Source organism: Bison bison, unplaced genomic scaffold (assembly GCF_000754665.1).
Source record: "Bison bison bison isolate TAMUID 2011002044 unplaced genomic scaffold, Bison_UMD1.0 scf7180017864232, whole genome shotgun sequence".
Lineage (NCBI taxonomy): Eukaryota > Metazoa > Chordata > Mammalia > Artiodactyla > Bovidae > Bison > Bison bison.
Genome location: NW_011494804.1, coordinates 2,324,017 through 2,345,616, shown reverse-complemented (window position 1 = coordinate 2,345,616; position 21,600 = coordinate 2,324,017). Strand labels below are relative to the sequence as shown.

Sequence of the window (21,600 nt, the reverse complement as noted above, 5' to 3'; positions counted from 1 at the left end):
AGTTTTTTTTTTTTTTTTTTTTTAATTCTTCAGACTTTCCATTTCCTCCTCCCGCTTTATATCTTGAAAAAGTTTCATCTGGGACAGCAAAATAAAAAACTCCGATTTGAGGGGCTTCTCGGGTGGCTCAGTGGTAAAGAATCCACCTACCAATGCAGGAGACACAGGAGATGCAGGTTCAATCCCTGGGTTGGGAAGATCTCCTGAAGAAGGACACAGCAACCCACTCCGGTATTCTTGCCTAAAAAATCCCATGGACAGAGGAGCCTGGTGGGCTCCAGTCCATGGGGTTGCAGAGTCGGACACGACTGAGCACGCGCGCACGCACAGGGCAGGAGGAGCCAACAAGCCTGTGGCTGAGGCATCTCCTCACCTGAGGGGCCAACAAGAGTTTGTTACGATTAAAAAGTTGGCAGAAATCTCTAGTTATTGAGATATTTCTGAGATACTTCCTTAAAGGGATAAGGGAAGGATGGAAGTCGTAGGGAAGATGTTCCTGCTTACAAGCTCAACACTTAAGAAAGGAAGAAACTGCTGTGTGGAAGTTTTTCAGGAACACAGGTCCCTGAAGTCCGGAAGCAGGGCGCAGTCACATCCTACCCACCTCCTGTGAAGTCCCCCCTAGACCCTGGTGCAGGGAGGCCAGCTGCCTGGAGAATAACTTCTGTCTCCACATTTTACTCCTTTATTGTTCTTTGAGCTTTAGCGAATGAAGTACCATGGCGTCCTGAATTTTCTAGTAAGCCTTGGGTTACTTCAAAATACTTTTTGCTCTACGTCTTTTTAAAATATAAATATTAGTCTAAAATGACAAACTAGAAGATATCTTGCAACACATGAAACCATAAAGGACTGAGGAGGCTATACAGGAAAGAAAATGCGCAAATGACTTCTCCGTGTATGAAAAGATGCTCAGCCTTACAGAGAATTAAAGACTGGCCAAGACAGGAGATGCAGTTTTACACCCAAGACTGTTTACAAAGTTTGATAATAAATGAGGCCTTGCATTACCATTTGAAGACTTGTAGCTGCTATAATTCCCTGGAAGGCAATTTAGTGTCCTCCATTAAAATGTAAAATTCTCGTCTACTGTGACCCAGTAAACCCACATGCGTCAGTACTTACGCTAAAAAGTGAGAAAGTGTTAGTCACTCAGTCGTGCCTGACTCTGTGACTCCATGCACCGTAGCCTGCCCGGCCTCTCTGTCCGTGGGCTTCCCCAGGCAAGAATTCTGGAGTGGGTAGCCTTTCCCTCCTCCGGGGGATCTTCCCAATCCAGGGATCGAACCCTGGTCTCCTGCATTGCAGGCAGATTCTTTACTGCCTGAATGTGAGATACCCAGGAAAAATGAGTAACTCCCGGGCAGCTTAAAATTCAGGATTAAATATCTGAATAGGAAAGGGGGGGATGTAGATCTCTTCTGGCGGGGTCAGTGACTTTAGGAGAGACGAGTGGACCCTTAGAAGAACACATTGGAGGTATGATAGTTTGTGATGAAATTAGTCTTGAGTGTGGTGCTGACTTCACTCTCCTCCTGTGATGAGTCCATCTTCCCTGGTTAATGAAACTCCCCGGCAGGGGATTTATGACAATACAATTCCTTCTGGAGGATTTGTCTTAGGCAGATAAGGGGAGTTCAGAGAAAGCCTCTCTCTGCACTTGAGTTTTTTAAATGCCTACAGCCCAGAGCCACCAGGAAGGGCTTTTCTGGTGGCTCAGCTGGTAAAGAATCTGCCTGCAATTCAGGAGACCTGGGTTTGATGCCTGGGTTAGGAAGATCCCCTGGAGGAGGGCATGGCAACCCACTCCAGTATTCTTGCCTGGAGAATCCCATGGACAAATGAGCCTAGTGGGCTACAGTCCATGGAGTCGAAAAGACTCAGACGCGACTGAGCGACTAAGCACAGCACACCACCACGGAAAGATATATTCCCTTCATGTACAAGAAGTATGGATAAGACTGATAGCTAACATGGAGCAAGGTAGTACTTACTACGTGCCAAGCACTGTGCTAACAGCTTCATCTGCATTACCTCACATCTTCTTTCTCATACCCTATGCAGGAGGTACCAGGTATATCTTATTAATGGTATTGGAGGAATATTTACATGCCCACCAAAGCAGAACTGTCTCAATTTCTATACATTTATCCACACAATAGAATACAAGGTCACCATTAAAATGAATGAGGTGGATCCATGTAAGAGATAGAGTAGAATTCCTAAAATACTGTATTGTAACTGGAGAGACAGCAAAGTAAGGAAGTTATGTATGTACTTTTGTGTTAAAAATTGTGTGTGTGTACACTTATGCAGAGGAAGTGGGCAAACAGCCATTGTTAATAGACTGCTCAGAGGAGGGTGTCTGTGGTAGAAGGTAAATTCGCTTTTCATTGTATACATTTAAAAAAAAGCACGTATTTTTTTCTAACTAGTTAAAGTACTAGTTTATTATTTAACTAGTTAAAACAGTAGTTACACATAAGTACTTATTTTTCTGATTTCACTCCCTACAAAGTATAGTATTGATAAACTACACTTTGTTGAAGATTTGAGAAGATTTTAGCATGTTGGTGTCATCCTTACAAACACCAGTTCTCAAGGTTTTCATCTGAAGTGTTCGATCCCCTATGTGAGTCTGTCTCCCGAAAGGACTGAGTGCCCCCGAGGGCAGGAGTTACTCCTGTGTGCCCAGGGCCTGGAGAATAGCAGGTTCTCTGCAAAAGTCTGACGACTGAATGAATATCGTGGACACGGGGAAAGAGTGCTTTCAATCTGTACTGCCTGCAGGGCATATGCTTGGAAATATTTTTAAATAATCGAATTCCTGATGTGAATAGGTCTTCATGAATTTGCCTGTGACTCAAACGAGCAGAAAACAACCTTGAATAAGGAGTACAACCCGTCAGGATTTTACACTACAGAAGTGATTGTTACCCTCACTTATAAACTCTGCAATAAGCAAATGAAGATGTATTTGAAATAATGGAATAAAAGTCTCCGTTGACTACTAAGTGCCTTGAGCTCTCAAGCAGCGCCATGGCAGCTTCGGTGCTGGGTTTCACACGCCCCGGCGAGCTGTGGGGCAGACGCCAGCACTCACGTGGTAAGGGTTGTCTGGGTTGAAGGGCTCTGCGTCCTCTTGGACGCTGGGTCTGGTTCCGTTGTTTGGTCTTCCAGGGGCTGGGGTGCCCTGTGGGCCGCTGCGTAGTCTTCTTGTGGTCGTTGTGGTCACGATTTTTCTTACCAATTCTCTCCTTTCTCTCTGGATTTCTACAACAATATGAAAACAACAACAATAAAACTGCTGTGAGTTATTCCCTTTTTTTTGTTAAGGAAATTCTGTGTTTATAGGGTGAAAAACATAAGAAAAAGATATAAAAACAAACACATGAGTAGATCCTATCCTATTTAAATATACACATTTTCTTAAGACTAAAGCATGTTTCAGGCTTGGATTTAGCATCAGGTAACCAGACTTTGGTTTATAATGCTGAGGCAGATGGTGTAAGACAACTGACAAAATCTTGCAATTGCCTTCCTCAGCCTGCCTGTACCTGTTGGTCAGTGGCTCAGTCATGTCCTACTCTTTGTGACCCCATGGACTATGGGCCCCCAGGCGCCTCTGTCCCTGGGATTCTCTGGGGAAGAATACTAGTGGATTGCCATTTCCTTCTCCAGGAGATCTTCTTGGACCAGGGAATTGAACCCGAGTCTCCTGCATTGGCAGGCGGATTCTTTACCACTGAGCCACCGGGGAATCCCCTGCTTCTCCTTAGGGGCTAAGAAAGTAAAGTAGCACTTTCCCCTCTAGTGAAAGTGAAGTCGCTCAGTCGTGTCCGACTCTTTGCGACCCCGTGGACTGTAGCCTACCAGGCGTCTCCGTCCATGGGATTCTCCAGGCAAGAATACTGGAGTGGGTTACCATTTCCTTCTCCAGGGGATCTTCCTGACCCAGGGATCAACCCTGGGTCTCCTGGATTGGAGGCAGACGCTTTAACCTCTGAGCCACCAGGGAAGCCTTTCCCCTCTAGCCTCCCTTGCAATTAGGAGTGGCCAGATGAGACCTACGCAAAACATGCTACTGCAGCTTCCAGGAAAGTTTCTGTTTTCTTGCTGAAAGGGACGGACACAGCTTCCTCCATCTGGTTTGCTTTCCTTGAATGTAGACGTGATATCTGGGTCACGTAGCAGGCAGTAAGCTAGAGAGAGAGTTGATGGCAGTGCCAAAAACCTACCTTCCTACCTCCACAGTTCTAGCTGTACGAAAAAAGTCAACCTGTATGTATGTGTTGAAGTCACTGTTGGTTAGCTGTTCTGTTACTTGCAGCCCTATGCATTCCTCCTGGATTTACAATATACGTATAAAGCATTACAGTCTTTTCAGGAGATTTATTATTATCTTGGTTGATTCTTTTTTGAAAAAAGTTTTTATTTTTGGCTGTGCTAGGTCTTCATGGCTGCTCTTGGGCTTTCTCTAGTTGCAGCAAGTGGGGGCTACTCTTCATTATAGCGGCTTCTCTTGTTGCACCTCATGGGCTCAGTAGTTGTCCACAGCGTGTGGGATCGTCCCAGACCAGGGACTGAACTCGTGTCCCCTGTATTGGCAGGTGAATTCTTAACCACTGGACCACCAGGGAAGTCCTTGGTTGATTCTTTTACAAATTCTGGGATAGAATAAGCAAATACTTTTATACACAAAGGCATCTGATTAGCAGATGCAATTGTTAGGCTTGAAAAGACCAAGTAACTCAGCTGAGATCACAGAACAGGTGGCAGAGATGAGTGTCTCTGGCTTCCAGCTCAGTGCCTTTGCTCTCCACTCTGCCTCGTGGGTCCCATGGCCACTGAGTAACAAGAATGGAGAGAGGACCACAGGGGTGGCTTTGGTGTCTCTCTGAGCCTCAGTTTCTTATACTCTAAAATAGGGATAATATTAGTATCTAGCTCACAGGGTAGTGATAGAGGTCATGAAAATTTTGTCTCAGGGTTTTAGCATAGTGTTTGGCATGGAATAAGCCCTCGAATGTTAGGGGATGATGGTATGATGCCATGTTATCTGTGAGGGTGTGGTTGTGTGCCCAGCTGTGGATAGCTTCCATGGGTAGCCTCTTGGTTTCTTAGGCAGGGCTGGAGAGGCATTTTGGGGGACCTAGATTCAAATCTCAGACTCCATTTCTTTTTCTTTTTCCTAATTAAACATTTTTAAAAAATCAGTTGCACTTCTTTTAATCAATGACCTCAGGAGAGCGATTCAATCTCTGACCTTAGTCTGTTCATTTATAAACGGGGAGTATGACTAGTTACCTGGACAGTTGTTAGAATACAGTGTGTGTTAAGTTGCTGCAGTCGTGTCCGACTCTTGCAACCCCATGGACTGTGGCCCACCAGGCCCCTCTGTACACCAGTTCTCTAGGCAAGAATACTGGAGTGGGCTGCCATTCCCTTCTCCAGGGGATCTTCCCAACCCAGGAATCAAACCCACATTTTTTACATCTCCTGCCTTGGCAGGTGTGTTCTTTACCGCTAGCGCCACCTGGGAAGCCCGGGTAGTTGTTGGCAAAGATGAAATAAGGACAAAAGGGAAAGCGTGGCACACAGCCCATGGGCAGCAGACCTCGGCTTCCCGCTGCTTCCCTCTGACCTGGTCCGGTCCCTCCCAGGGCTCTGACGGTTCAGCTCCGTGACGCTGACGACCTGCCAGCATCAAGCTCCGAGGGCAGGGGCTGCCGGACGTGGCGCTGGGAGGCTGTATTAGAATTAGGTGGCGGGGATCCCGGCATCCTTGGAAAGGGTTTTATTTTGTTGTCTTTATTGTAAAATACACTGCATTTATGAGAGACTGGAAAGAAAATTCCTCACTTTTAATGTCTATGCTATTCCGTCCTGTGACTACGCCGACCAACATTTAATTTAATTCTTTTCAAATCTGGGAGCATTTAGGTGATTTCTGCTTTTCTGCTGTTGTGTATAATGTGTGTAATTCTTGGATGGATGGGGTGATGATTGAATACCTACGATGTGTGATTAATTCTTAATGATACATTACTGAATATTTCAGAAGGGATCACGCTGTTAGACTGTGAGGGAACAAGTCACAGCTCTTTCTCAGAGGGTGAAGGTTCTCATTTTATCAATCATCCTGCAGCGCCAATAGCATCGTCCTCCCAACTCTGCCCCCAGACACCCTGTCCCGCTCTGTCCTTTTTCCATAGCACCTGTGTGGGTTAAGTCACTTCAGTCATGTCCAACACTTTGTGACCCCACGGACTGTAGCCCACCAGGCCCCTCTGTCCACAGGATTCTCCAGGCAAGAACACTGGAGTGGGTTGCCATTTCCTCCAGGGGATCTTCCTGACCCAGGGATTGAACGCACATCTCTCTCATCTCCTGCATTGGCAGGCAGGCTCTTTACCACTAATGCCACCTGGGAAGCCCCCCGTAGCACCGTGGAGTGTACCAAACAATTTTCTTATTTCGGTGTATATGCAGTGTTTCCCCTAGCTACAATGCAAAATTCCTGGGGGGCATGGGTTCATCAGTGCATTCCAGGTGCCTAGAACAAGTAAATGGCACATAATAGATGTTGAATGAATGAATGAAGTCTCTGGGTAAGAGGCATGTCCTCAAACAGAAAGTGATTAGAGAGAGCTCTACATGGTGGCAGAGTTGGAAACTTTGTCCTTTTTTTTTTTTTTAAAAAAAAAAAAAGACTTTTTATATGGGCCATTTTTACACTTTTTTTACACTCTTTACACATTTTTACATTTTACATTTATTGAATTTGTTTTACATTTTACATTTATTGAATTTGTAAAAATGGGCCATTTTTACACTCTTTACACATTTTTACATTTTACATTTATTGAATTTGTTACAATATTGCTTCTGTTTTATGTTTTGGTTTTTGGCCAAAAGGCATGTGGGATCTTAGTTCCCCAACCAGCGGTTGAACCTGCACCCCCTGCATTGGAAGGCAAGTCTTAACCACTGGACCACCAGGGAAGCTCCGAGACTTTTGTCCTTGATTGGAAAATGTGACAAGGTATTGGAGAAGGAGTTCCTGGGTGATGGGAGGCCCATTCCATGTGAAGACAGGTGAGGAATAAAAAGCCAGAAGTTGTAAGTGGCCAGAGAATGAAGGTGTGAGCACTCACTGGAGCAGGACCCAGGACATGCTGTGCTAAGCTGCTTCCATCGTGTCTGACTCTGTGCGAGCCTATGGACTGCAGCCCACCAGGCTCCCCTGTCCTTGGGGTTCTGTCCGGGGCTAGACCCAGGACAGCAAAAGCAATGGTCCGTTTGGCAGCCCTCCTTCCCAGTGCCCTAGGGTGCGGCAGACACTGCGCAGAGGATTCTCTCTCACTGAGCCTGCACGTGGCCTCAGAATTCTGAACCTGCTCTTCCAGACAGCTGCTGCCAGTGGCTTACAAACTGCATCCTATTTGCTTTGCCTGGACTAAAATGTAACCACTTTATCCAGGCTTTGGAACTGAATAGGACTTGTGAACTGGAGGAATGAGTTAGCCATGGCAGAATGAGAAGCCGGGACTTTTTGGCCTGGTGTGTGTTTTTCAATTGTGGTAAAATATATATAAAACTCACCATCCTAACCATTTTAAAGTATACAGTCAGGCATTAAGTACATTCACACTGCTCCGCAACCATCATCACCATCTATGTCCCAAACTTTTTTTATCTTGCAAAACTGAAGGCTGCCCGCATGAAACAGTCATTGTCTGTCCCCGTCTCCTAGGTCTGGTGGTTCTAATCCCCGAATTCTCTGTATTTCCATGCTGTTCTCTCTCGGTGTTCAGTGTAACTTTCTGAGAATGTAGCCCACTAAGCTGTGCTAAGAAGGGGGCCTTTTCCCCACCAATAAACTGGAGCTGCAAAGTTGGCCTTTGGAGGTCAGTGGGGTGACTGTGGTGGGAATCAAGACAGTAGATATTCCTGGTGGCTCAGTCGGTAAAGAATCTGCCTGCAATGCAGGAGACCTGGGTTGGGAAGATCCCCTGGAGGAGGACAGGGCAACCTGCTCCAGTCTTCTTGCCTGGAGAATGCTATGGACAGAGGAGCCTGGTGGGCTGCAGTCCCTGGGGTCACAGAGAGTCTGTCACGATTGAGAGATTAAACAAGGACAAGCGCTGGGGAAGACGGAACCCCGGGAAGGAGCCTGGCTGCAGAGCTCACCTGCCCTGGAAACGGCCCCAGGTGTACTCTGGCCTGCTCTGAAGCCAGGAGCCCTTCCTTTATTTTTCTTGGACTTGGAAGTGAGTGTATGAGCCTTGAACTTGAGGAATCTCAGCCTGTGTCCACAGCTGCTTGTGGCTATCCCATGATGCAAGGTTTGAGCATAATTAAGATCTGGCAGGGGCTTCCCTGGTGGTGCAGTGGTTAAGAATCTGCCTGCCCAGGCTGGGGACATGGGTTCGATCCCTGGTCCAGGAGGATCCCACAGGCCACGGGGCAACTAAACCCGTGTGCCGCAACTCGGGAAGCCTGTGTGGCTAGAGTCTGTGCTCCTCAACAAGAGAGGCCACTACAGTGAGAAGCCTGTGCACCGCCATGAAGAGTAGCCCGCCTTTAGCAATGACGATTCACCACAATCAAAAAATAATTAAATAAATCTTTTACCAAAAAAAAAAAAAAAGATTTGGTGATAGGATAGATTCTTAGTCCCCTGATTCTCTGCTTTAGGGATAAAAAAATGTAAAACTGCAAAGTGCAATAATGGAGAGGCGGGCAGAGCAGAAACAGTGGGCGTGTCATAAATAAAGCCCGCAGGTAAGGCCGAGGGGTCCCGGGCCCACCTGCATCCTGTTGCCCGCTGCTCCGGCCCTGCCCTGTGACATTCACAGCAGCCCTGCCCTCCCCTTTGGTCTCTTGTACCGATTACTGAGACCTGCGCCGTGCACCTGGCTTACTTCCTTGTCACGTGCTCACGCCTGTGCAGGGGCTCACAGGAAACCCAGGCCAGCTGGGAGCGGTCCAAGCAGCTTCCAGAGAATTTAAAACGTTACCTTTTGGGTAGGTTGGTTTAAGCCAGAAAATAGGGAGGTCGCCGCAGAGTTCTAAAACTTTGGAACTCAAGAAGCTGTTGTCCTTCACGGGCTGATCTCCAGCCACCCAGATGAGAGAATTTTCTTCGTATTTAACTGGCATGATCTTGCCTTCCTGTAGATGAAAAGGAAATGCGTGGATCAAAGAGGGCGGAGGAACACGCTGTGTGTGAAGATTCGTGTGTTGGTAAAAGATTATTTTGCCCTATAAAAATGAGTTTAGGATTAGCAGATGCAAACTAGTATATACAGGATGGATAGACAACAAGGTCCCACTGTAGAGCCCAGGGAGTTATATTCTCTTTCCGGTGATAAACCACAGTGGAAAAGAGTAGGAGAAAGAACAGATATATGTATAACTGAGCCGCTTTGCTGTACAGCAGAAATTAATGCAACTTTGTAAATCAACTATACTTCAATAAAATTTAGAAGACAACTTCATGAGAATCCAAAGGCATGCACACACACACAGACTCTGAAGTCCTCATCTCTTTGTAGCTCTTTCCACAACATTCCACACCCCTCATGCCATCCGGCCTTTGGATGATTCGAAGGTGTGAATCTGAGCGTCTTAAGTAGAAGTGAAAATTACTTGATGCCAACTTTGAGATTTCAGTTAATCTGATATTTTTGATCAAAGATGTTTTGGAGGAAAAGCGATTGAACGGACTCTAGAATCCGATAGAGGAGAGAGGCGTCCTTCGTGTGAAGTCAACGTCCTCTGGGCCTTGTTCTGCCGCTTCCAAACCACAATGGAAAAAGCCAGTGATTGGTTCTTTAATGTCTTCAGTTCAAAGTATTTAACATAAACCATTTCTGCATTTCCCAGCTATAACAAAACATATCTCAGATGTTCTTCGCATCAAGCGCACCACCGAGATTTCAAAGCTAAACCCTGGATTTTCTTCTGCAGCGAGATGCTGAGAATGGTTTGATAACCCGGGAGACAAATTTATTGTGCCAGGTTGCGCCTTTCATGTATTTATTAGTTTGCAATAGGTTGGAGAAATTAAAATGTTTTCTCCTGATTCTTTAGCTAAAAGCAACACTTCATTTATGCTTTCTCCCTCAGGCTTCTGGCAGCATTAAAACAACTTAAAGTTATTGGAGGCAGTGAACACGCAGGTAATCCAGTTATTCACCTGAAATTAAATGGCTCCATCCAGGAAATGAATGCTCTTTGGGTATAGTAGCTTTTAAAAGTTATACAAAACTGATGAAAAATGCATGAGAGCTAGTGGTGCATAAATCTACCCCATCATAATCTGAAGTGCATGGGGACAGAGTGGGGTGATAGGGAGAATGCATATGCGTGAAACCTACAAGCTAGGAGCTTTAAATAAAAGGGCCTGCACATTCTTTCAGCTGCTACCCCACCTCCTTCCCTTCTCTTGCAACACAATCCTGCTTTTGTTTGCGGCCCCAGGAGAGACATCTGCTTTCTCAGACTCCCTGGCAGCTAAGGGTGCCCGTGTGACCAGTTCTAGACAATGCAATCCATGCTAAAGTGTGTGGAGGGAATGTGAAGCTGTCTGCTTTTCCTGAGTCCAGAGAAAGCATGGTTGGCACTGTTCAGCATCTTCCTGCCTTCCTTCCTTGACCGCGTGGTTGATGTTTAGAGCTGGAAGTAAAAGGCTGCAAAAATAAGAGATGCTGGCCATGGAGTCAATGCCTGGGGTCACCTACTTCCAAGGAGAAAAAAAAAACAATCCTTATTTGTTGAAGTCACTCTAAGTGTCATGCTCAGCTGTGTGTGTGTGTTCAAGCTCAGTCGTGTCCAACTCTTTGCCACCCCATGGACCACAGACCACCAGGCTCCTCTGTCTTTTCCAGGCAAGAATACTGGAGTGGGTTGCCACGCCCTTCTCCAGGGGATCCTCCCGACTCAGGGATCCAACGCACATCTCCTGCATTGCAGGCAGATTCTTTACCGCTGCAACACCTAGGGAACCAACACATTCCTAATTCATACAAACATGTTGTCTGAATTTGGTTTTGTCCACCAGAGAATCCACCACGCCCCATAGAAACAACTAAAACACGAGAAACAGAATTCACCTCTGTGGCCTCAGTAAAGAATCAGAGGCAAAGATTTAAGTGCAAAGCCATTCACCAAGGTGAATTTTATCTGTATTCAGAAAAAATTATTTTAAATTATTATTTTTAAGAGAATGGAAACTTGAAGATACTGATACTCAAGAGCAAAAGCCTTTTAAAATTATAATCATATGATTATAATTTTAAATTTTCATTCATATAAATTTTTAAAAAATATTTATTTATTTGGTTGCACTGGGTCTTAGTTGGGGTATGGGGGATCTAGTTCCCTGCCCAGGGATCAAACCATAGCCCCTGTATTGGTAGTTTGGAGTCTTAGCTACTGGAACACCAGGCAAGCTTTAATATCAATTAGAAATTATAATCATATGATAACATATAATAATCCATTATCACCTACATTTTGGAAGACCTAAAGTTAACTGTGGTGTTGGAGAAGACTCTTGAGAGTCCCTTGGACTGCAAGGAGATCCAACCAGTCCATTCTGAAGGAAATCAGCCCTAGGTGTTCTTTGGAAGGAATGATGCTAAAGCTGAAACTCCAGTACTTTGGCTAAAGCTGAAACTCCAGTACTTTCATGCGAAGAGTTGACTCATTGGAAAAGACTCTGATGCTGGGAGGGATTGGGGGCAGGAGGAGAAGGGGATGACAGAGGATGAGGTGGCTGGATGGCATCACCGACTCGATGGAGGTGAGTTTGAGTGAACTCCAGGAGTTGGTGATGGACAGGGAGGCCTGGTGTGCTGCGATTCATGGGGTCGCAAAGAGTCGGACTTGACTGAGCGACTGAACTGAACTGAACTGAATAGCAGTATAACTTCAATTATAAAAAGCATATCACACACATTGTACATGAAGAAAATTTACCAAAACAGTAATATTAGTTATCCATGGATTTTGTAACTCTGGGTGACTTTCTACTCTCTCCTTTCATGCATTCCTGAATTTCTATAATGATAAAGTTTTGTTTTTAAAAATCAGAAAAAAACAAAACAAAACAAGGCCTTCTTTAAAAAAAAAAAATCCGAAAATGTACTGCAAACTTTTATGCTGTACCTCAGGACATGCAGGATCTTGGCTACCCTGACCAGGAACTGAACCCACTCCCCCTGCACTGGAAGTGTGGAGTCTTAACTAATGGACCACCAGGGAAGTCCCTGTACTGCTGCAAACTTTCGATAAGATCTTGGTCAGTTAAGATCTGGTTGGGAAGTTGGCTCTTTACGTCTACTCATGAGGGAAACGTTGAGGATTACAGTTCATTAAAGGTTTCATAACAGAAGCTGAGCGATAAGACCATTGAAAAGGTAATGCAGTAAGAGATGTTCAAGGTCAGAACACAGGCGGTCTCGGTCTCATTTCTAGACTCTGTATGCGCGAGTCCATACTTGTGTTCCGAAGGGTGCAGTTCAGGGGCCACAAACGAGCTCATGATCAGAGGAGAGTGATGGGAGGGATGAATGGCTGGGGAGGTTGGGAGTGGAGGAGACACTGAGGACATGCTGGCCAACCTGAAAAACTCACAGTGTGTTGAGACCCCTGGGCCTGCTCCTAGGAGAGCAAACAATCGAGCGGTTTCCAGGCACCTCTGCTTACTCTTAGTTTTCTTCATCTGCCTTTCGGGAGCTGATGCCTGGCTCACCTCCCTCTTGGGGATCCTGAAGGATCAGAGGTGAGCATAATAAAATTAAGACTCAAAGCAGCATCCGTTTAATCATTATCTAGCGCGTTCAGGGCCGTGGGGACAGAGTGCACACCCTAGTTTGCAGACGACAAGACTGAGGCTTAAAAACTTGACGCCACGTTCACAGCAAGTGTCAGAGCTGGGACTTGAACCCACATTTTCCAAAGTCCATTTTTCTTCCACCCTACCCTGCCACAACTCAAATGGAAGATGACAGTGAATGTGGCTACTTCGTAAGCCCTAAAGCACCAAATCAGTGTAAGGTATTACTGTTAAATATGTCTTTAGAATGCTGTGTGCAATTCTTAATGCAAACTTTTATAAAACCAAGCTCAAAGGCAAGCTATTAATAATAAATGGGTAAAATATGTTTAAAGAACCTCACAAGCCTGATACATAGGAAAGGAATTCTATATATGTTAAATTACCCTCATTGGGCTGAACTTGAACCAGTGGGAAGAAATTGTAGGGGGAGCCATTCAGCTCAGTGTTGGCAAAGCAATTAGAACTTCCTCCCAAGAAGTTGCCTGACACGCAGGGAAGGGGAGCCTGGTCAGTGCTTCCAGCAGAGGCTGAGTGATCAGCTCTGGGGATTTCAGGAGGACTTCTCCCCTGGCTAAGTCGCACTGGGGCTGGAGTGAGGCTTTAGGCTCCTGAGCCCCTTAATGATCCTAACACCTGAAGTCCTTTAAGTTGTCCGAATCACTGATCAGTTCCCTGCGTGCGTACTAAGTCACTTCAGTTGTGTCCGACCCTTTGCAACCCTATGGATTGCAACTCTGTGTGGCCCGCCAGGTTCCTCTGTCCATAGGATTCTCCAGGCAAGAACACTGGAGTGGGTTGCCATTTCCTTCTTCAGGGGATCTTCTCCACCCAGGGGCTGAACCCGAGTCTCCTACATCTCTTGCATCAGCAGGTGGGTTCTTTACCACTAGTGCCACCTGGGAAGTCCCTAGCATCAGCAAATAAGGGCCATGTGATGACTGTTACCCTTTATGTACTTTAAAATCTGGTTTTCCAGAACCTTCAATTACACGACATCAGGTAAGAACGATCACCTGGAACCAACAAGTAGGACCAAAGTAATTAAGTTCTTTGTCAGGGAGGAAAGAGAGCATATGTTCTGGTCACAGACCTGTCCAGGAACTAGAGACAGGAGGGGTGTGCCTTCTGTGTGTGCCCAACGTTCCTGCTGTGTGGAGCCCGCTGGTACCCACCAGTTCAGAGGAGATGCTCTGCTTGGTCATGGTGCCCACCTCCGGGATTCGAGCCTTCACCTGCGCTTTGATGTAGCACTTCTCCCCTCCAGCAAAACGGATTCCTGTGATGCCCTAGGAAACAAAAGTTTATCCATCCTCTATTCATCCATTCATTTATTCAGTGTATTGAGTGTCTACTGCGAGCTACGTATTATTCCAGGTGCCAGGTACAGGGATGAACAAAACAGATGGCATCTCTGCCCTCATAGAGCTTACCTTTCAGTGTTATTTACCAAAAATAAAAAATAAAGTCAGGTGGCATGAAGTGCTATGGAGAAAAATAAAGTAGAGTGTGGAAATAGGAGTGACAGGAGATGGTGCTTTATTTTTTATTTTTGGCCATGCTGTGAGGCGTGTAGGATCTTAGTTCCCCAACCAGGGATCGGACCTATGCCCCCCCTGCAGCAGAAGCATGGAGTCTTAACCACCGGACTGCCAGGAACGTCCTAGGAATGGTCCTTTAGACAGTGAGTCAGGGAGGCTTCTGTCAAGGTCTGACTTTGCACTGAGAGACAGTGCGTTCATTGCTCCACCCATCCCACGAGCTCAGATGAAATGCCATCTTCTCCCTACAGGTTTCTTAGTCCAGCCCGGGCTAAGGGGGCTCCCTTTCCTCTGACTTTCCGAAAGCCCTCCCATCTCCACCCCCCGTTTGGCACTCAGGTCTCAGTGCCCTTGCACCTTGCAAATGTCACCTCCGTACTCAACTCTAAACCTGAGATCAACCTGAATCTCTTTTTTGTTTTCGTTTGGTGCTCCCACAGAAGTTCTCAGAGATGCTGGTCCAATTAACGAATTCTGTGAATTCAGATTCTTCTTAGGTTGTTGAACCCAGAGGAAACAGTAGCTTTCTATCACACTGGGAGCTGAAGTTTGCTCCCAGAGCTTATCCAAGGACTTGGATGTTTTGTTTTTGTCCCGTGAGATATAAACAATGTCTCCCCATCTGCCTAGGGACTGGCCTCCAGGGAAATCTCAGCCGCAAGGCTCCGGTCTTAGCTGACAGCTTGGCACCGATTCTGCCCACGGAGTGCGTCAGGCATAACGTATGTTCTGACCCATGAGTGTTTCCTTTCGTTTCTTGTTAATTCCATGACTAGTGAGTGGCCAAAGCCAGTATTAAGATCTACAAATTATATGTCATAACAATGTAGACACCAACACGAATCTGAAATTCTCAACTGGTCAGTCTTCTATTGGGTTGAGACAAATGTCAGGAAGACACAGAGCTTGTTCTAATATATCAATACCAGGGAGTGGGAGGAAGAAAAGCCTTTAGAAATCTAGGGGCAGGATTCAGCCCTCCTTTTTTTTTTTTTTAATATTTTTTTCTTTTGGCCTCGCCATGTGGCACTGATCTGTCCCTGATCAGAGGTTGAACCTGTTCCCTGTGCGGTGGAAGCTCAGAGTCTTAACCACAGGACCACCAGAGAAGTCCCAGCATTCAGCCCTCTTAAAGGAAGAATGAAGTCACACGTCAGTCACGCTGGAGGATCTTCATGGAAAGTTACACCGAATGGAATCTCAGAGCCAGGCGTCCTGCAGACGTGGGTGGGCGACAGACGGGAGAAGGAACGGCTCCTTCCTCTGGAAGCTCCTCGTCAGTTCTCTTGTGGCCTGATCGACCACATGCATGCATAACACATCTCATTCCTCCCAGCGTCACCTCTCACCCAGAGGGAGGAGGAGGTATGAGCCCCCATCCCCAACCCTCGACAGGGGAAGAGCTCCGGGCTTAACTGCAGGTCTCGATGCAGCACCAAAATCACATGGAGAGATTTTAAGAACACAGATGCCTGAGCCTCTCCTAAGAGATTCCCATTTAACGGGCTTGTGGCTGTGCCCAGACACTAGCATGCTTAAAAGCTCCCCGTGTATTCATGATGTCAGCTGGGGTTGAGGACCCCCAGTTTCAGGAGAAAGAGACTTGTTCAGGGTGTGTGTGTGTGTGTGTGTGTGTGTGTGTGTGTGTGTGTGCGCACTCAGTCGCTTAGTCGTGTCTGACTCTTTGGGACCTCCTGGACTATAGCCTGCCAGGCCTCTCTGTCCATGGGATTTTCAAGAATACTGGAGTGGGTTGCCATTTCCTTCTCCAGGGGTCTTCCTGACCCATGGATCGAATCCACAAAGATTTAAAGTAACTGAAATAGCATGCTCTGCACTGAATGTTTGCGTCTCTCCCACCCCCACCTAAATTCGTATGTTGAAACCTAACGCCCCATGTGGTGGTACCTGGAAGTGGGTCTTTGGGAAGGGTGAGGTCATGAGGCTTCCCTCATGACTAGTGGTAAAGAACCCACCTGCCAAGGCAGGAGACATAAGAGACTCAGGTTTGATCCCTGGATTGGGAAGATCCCCTGGAGAAGGAAATGGCAACCCACTCCAGGATTATTGCTGGAAAATCCCATGGGCAGAGGAACCTGGCAGGCTACAGTCCATAGGGTTGCAAAGAGCTGGACATGACCAAAGCAACTTAGAACGCACGAGGTCATGAGGGCGGAGCCCTCATGAATAGGATTAGCGTCGTTTCCCCAGAGAGCTCCTTCCCCTTCTGCCTCGTGAGTAGGACAGTGAGAAGACAGGCTTCCATGAGTAGAGAGCAAGACCATCACTAGACAGGCAACCTGCTGGCACCTTAGCCTTGGACTTTTCAGCCTCCAGAACTATGAGACACACACTCCGTTGTGTAGAAGTCACCTAGCCCATGGTAATTTGTTGTAGCAGCCTCAGGGTACTAAGGCACAGCCTCTGGACCCAAGTTCCCTCTGTACTAGTGACTCACAAACTTTTCCTTGCAACCGAATCATCTGGAGGACGCACGAAACAAAATAGTGTGTTGGTCCCCCCGCCAGAGTTTCTGAAGCTGGGGGTCTGGAGTGAGGGCTAAGCCGTGCATTTCTAACCAGCTCTCAGGTGCCGCTGCTGCTGGTGGCCTAAGGAACACACTTGGGGAACCACTGCGCTCTACCATGCTGTCTCCCGAAGGCCAGTTGTTCTTATTCTACATGTCAATCTATGGCACATGGTTTGAAAAACGAGAGTTTGGGGAGGGGGATTACTGCCTCTGTTGCAGTGAAAAGAAAAAAAAAAAGAGGAATGAATTTTTTCTTTCCCTTTCTTGAGAACAAAGAAGATAAAGAAAACAGTGAGCAGGCCTGAACATTCCGTTTTTTATTTTAACTGCTCCTAACTCTGCGTGAGTTGGACTGTGAAGAAAGCTGAGCACCGAAGAATTGATGCTTTTGAACTGTGGTATTGGAGAAGACTCTTGAGAGTCCTTTGGACTGCAAGGAGATCCAACCAGTCCATCCTAAAGGAGATCAGTCCTGAGTGTTCATTGGAAGGACTGATGCTGAGGCTGAAACTCCAGTACTTTGGCCACCTCATGTGAAGAGTTGACTCATTGGAAAAGACTCTGATGCTGGGAGGGATTGGGGGCAGGAGGAGAAGGGGGCGACAGAGGATGAGATGGCTGGATGGCATCACTGACTCGATGGACATGAGTCTGTGTGAACTCCAGGAGTTGGTGATGGACAGGGAGGCTTGGCATGCTGCAACTCACAGGGTTGCAAAGAGTCAGACACGACTGAGCGACTGCACTGAACTGAACTGAACTCTGCATGTCTGCAGCACAGTTCACCTTTCTGCGCCCTAACTCTGCAGGAACTCCACTTCACACCCACCTTCCTTTGACTCTGTGCTAAATACATCCTGTATCTGGTGTTTACCCTTACAACACCCTTCCCCGTATTGTTGCTTGTTGCTCAGTTGCTCAGTCGTGTCCACGTCCAACTCTTTGCAATCCCATGGACTGGAGCACTCCAGGCTCCTCTGTCCTCTCCTATCTCCTGGAGTTTGCTCAAATTCATGTCCGTTGAGTCGCTGATGCCATCCAACCATCTCATTCTCTCTCATCCCCTACTCCTTTTGCCTTCAGTCTTTACCAGCATCAGGGTCTTTTTCAATGAGTTAGTTCTTCGCATCAGGTGGCCAAAGTATTGGAGTTTTAGCTTCAGCTTTCTACATATCAGAAAGAAGGCCACAGAGCCACCTAACTACCAGACTCAAATGCTGGGTTAACGAAGTCAGCCTATGACTGTCTTTGAAACAATGAAAGAGGAAGCAGTCAAGATGCTAACACCTTTGCTCCTTGTCACCGGCTCCTGAATGGGAGTCCTTATCTTATTTAAGCCTGCAGACTCCTCTTGGGGGGAGGGTGGGCACAGTTCTTGAGGTGTGAACCTACTATGTTCCCCTCTCCACCAGCTGGGAATTACAGTCACCTTTCTATTTCCTCCAAACTCCATCTCCATATTTTTTATTTGGCTTTGGTGAGAGGAGAAAGCCAAGATTTTGGCCAGCCACCCACTCCCCACCACCCATGTTATATCTTCTCTTGACTTCAAACCGTTGTAGCTTCTGAGATGAGATGCTGGGGAGGAAGCACCATCTAGCCATTACCATATCCCCAGGAAGAGAACTGACTATGGAAGGATTCACAGCACTGAATGTGTCTAGTATTGAGTTAGTTCTGACAGTCGGTCTACAGACTGCAAAGAAAACTGAAACCCCATGGGGATGGGTCCTGTGGGAAGGAATTCACACGTATTAACCACCATATCTAGCTACAAATCCATATCAAGCAGCCAGAAACGCTAAAAGATTTTATAAACAGAGGGAAGGGAACGGCACAAGAAAGGCAGGCAAATCTCCTGTTTTTGCAAACAAACAAGACCTTAGAAGCTGGTGATAATGAAGCTGTTTGCTAACAAATGTAGTGAGGGAGGATCCCAATGATCTAACATCCTTTTATCCAAAGTCAGCCAATCTCATTTTAGCCACACAGGTTTTTCTTTCTAGGGGTCTCATTTATTTCTGTGGCTTAAACCAGAAACTCCCAAGGAGGGCAAGGGGACCTTCCCCCAGAAGGGTGATTTAGAAACTTTTGAGGGAGTTTTGTTATTGTCACAAAACTAGGAGCTTTCTGGCCCTTTGTTGGGCATGACCCAGGGGTGCTGAGTCCGACCAGCCTGGGGGAACTCTGAAGAACCAAGTGCCCAGAATCTTGGCTGAAAAACTGGATTGTAAGCACCTGAGCCTGGAACCTAACACTGTTTTATATGTAAATGTAACGTGATTTTTGGCACAGTCTTAATGTACAAAGGATTTCCTAGGAATGGAATTATTATGAAAATAGAGAGAAAATGTTACTTTTGTTTACTATTTGAGAAGATTTTGTTGTTTAGTCACTAAGTCATGTCTGACTCTTTTGTGACCCCACGGACTGTATAGTCTGCCAGGCTCCTTTGTCCATGGGATTTCCCAGGTAAGAATACTGGAGCGTGTTCCCATTTCCTTATCCAGGGGTCTTTCCGACCTAGGGATCGAACTCGAGTCTCCTGCATTGGCAGGGAGATTCTTTACCACTGAGCCACTAGGGAAGCTGTTTAGAGAAGTTCAGTTCAGTCGCTCAGTCATGTCTGACTCTTTGCAACCCTATGAATCACAGCACACCAGGCCTCTCTGTCCATCACATGAGTTTACTCAAACTCATGTCCATCAAGTCGGTGATGCCATCCAGCCATCTCATCCTCTGTCGTCCTCTTCTCCTCCTGCCCCCAATCCGTCCCAGCATCAGGGTCTTTTCCAATGAGTCAACTCTTCACATGAGGTGGCCAAAGTACTGGAGTTTCAGCTTTAGCATCATTCCTTCCAAAGAAATCCAAGGGCTGATCTCCTTCAGAATGGACTGGTTGGATCTCCTTGCAGTCCAAGGGACTCTCAAGAGTCTTCAACACCACAGTTCAAAAGCATCAATTCTTCCGCGCTCAGCCTTCTTCACAATCCAACTCTCACATCCATACATGACCACAGGAAAAACCATAGCCTTGACTAGACGGACCTTTGTTGGAAAAGTAATGTCTCTGCTTTTGAATATCCTATCTAGGTTGGTCATAACTTTCCTTCCAAGGAGTAAGCGTCTTTTAATTTCATGGCTGCAGTCACCATCTGTAGTGATTTTGGAGCCCCCAAAAAGAAAGTCTGACACAGTTTCCACCGTTTCCCCATCTATTTCCCATGAAGTGATGGGACCAGATGCCATGATCTTCGTTTTCTGAATGTTGAGCTTTAAGCCAACTTTTTCACTCTCCACTTTCACTTTCATCAAGAGGCTTTTGAGTTCCTCTTCACTTTCTGCCATAAGGGTGGTGTCATCTGCATATCTGAGGTTATTGATATTTCTCCCAGCAATCTTGATTTCAGCTTGTGCTTCTTCCAGTCCAGCGTTTCTCATGATGTACTCTGCATATAAGTTAAATAACCAGGGTGACAATACAGAGCCTTGACGTACTCCTTTTCCTATGTGGAACCAGTCTGTTGTTCCATGTCCACTTCTAACTGTTGCTTCCTGACCTGCATACAGATTTCTCAAGAGGCAGGTCAGGTGGTCTGGTATGCCCATCTCTTTCAGAATTTTCCACAGTTTATTGTGATCCACACAGTCAAAGGCTTTGGCATAGTCAACAAAGCTGTTTTTCTGGAACTCTCTTGCTTTTTCCATGATCCAGCGGATGTTGGCAATTTGATCTCTGGTTCCTCTGTCTTTTCTAAAACCAGCTTGAACATCTGGAAGTTCACGGTTCATGTATTGATGAAGCCTGGCTTGGAGAATTTTGAGCATTACTTTAGTAGCATGAATGAGATGAGTGCAATTGTGTGGTAGTTTGAGCATTCTTTGGCATTGCCTTTCTTTGGGATTGGAATGAAAACTGACTTTTCCAGTCCTGTGACCACTGCTGAGTTTTCCAAATTTGCTGGCTTATTGAGTGCAGCACTTTCACAGCATCATCTTTCAGGATTTGAAATAGCTCAACTGGAATTCCATCACCTCCACTAGCTTTGTTCGTAGTGATGCTTTCTAAGGCCCACTTGACTTCATACTCCAGGATGTCTGGCTCTAGGTCAGTGATCACACCATTGTGATTATCTGGGTCGTGAAGATCTTTTTTGTACAGTTCTTCTGTGTATTCTTGCCATCTCTTCTTAATATCTTCTGCTTCTGTTAGGTCCATACCATTTCTGTCCTTTATCGAGCCCGTCTTTGCATGAAATGTTCCCTTAGTATATCTGATTTTCTTGAAGAGATCTCTAGTCTTTCCCATTCTGTTGTTTTCCTCTATTTCTTTGCACTGATTGCTGAGGAAGGCTTTCTTATCTCTTCTTGCTATTCTTTGGAACTCTGCATTCAGATGTTTATATCTTTCCTTTTCTCCTTAAATAGGGAAAACCACTAGACCATTCAGGTATGACCTAAATCAAATCCCTTATGATTATATAGTGGAAGTAAGAAATAGATTTAAGGGCCTAGATCTGATAGATAGAGTGCCTGATGAACTATGGAATGAGGTTCGTGACATTGTACAGGAGACAGGGATCAAGACCATCCCCATGGAAAAGAAACGCAAAAAAGCAAAATGGCTGTCTGGGGAGGGCTTACAAATAGCTGTGAAAAGAAGAGAAGCAAAAAGCAAAGGA

The 21,600-nt window shown here is 46.1% G+C and overlaps 1 protein-coding gene across 1 annotated transcript in view; it reads right to left on the bottom strand.

Annotated features, from left to right (window-relative positions):
- Positions 1-21,600, bottom strand: part of LECT1 (leukocyte cell derived chemotaxin 1) — a 37,398-nt gene that overhangs the window by 4,723 nt on the left and 11,075 nt on the right. Inside the window, exons 3-5 of the mRNA XM_010846180.1 lie at positions 14,023-14,136; positions 9,024-9,177; positions 3,104-3,273 (exon numbers count right to left, since the gene is read on the bottom strand). Coding sequence (XP_010844482.1) covers positions 3,104-3,273; positions 9,024-9,177; positions 14,023-14,136 — 438 coding nt within the window. The remainder of the gene's footprint in view (positions 1-3,103; positions 3,274-9,023; positions 9,178-14,022; positions 14,137-21,600) is intronic.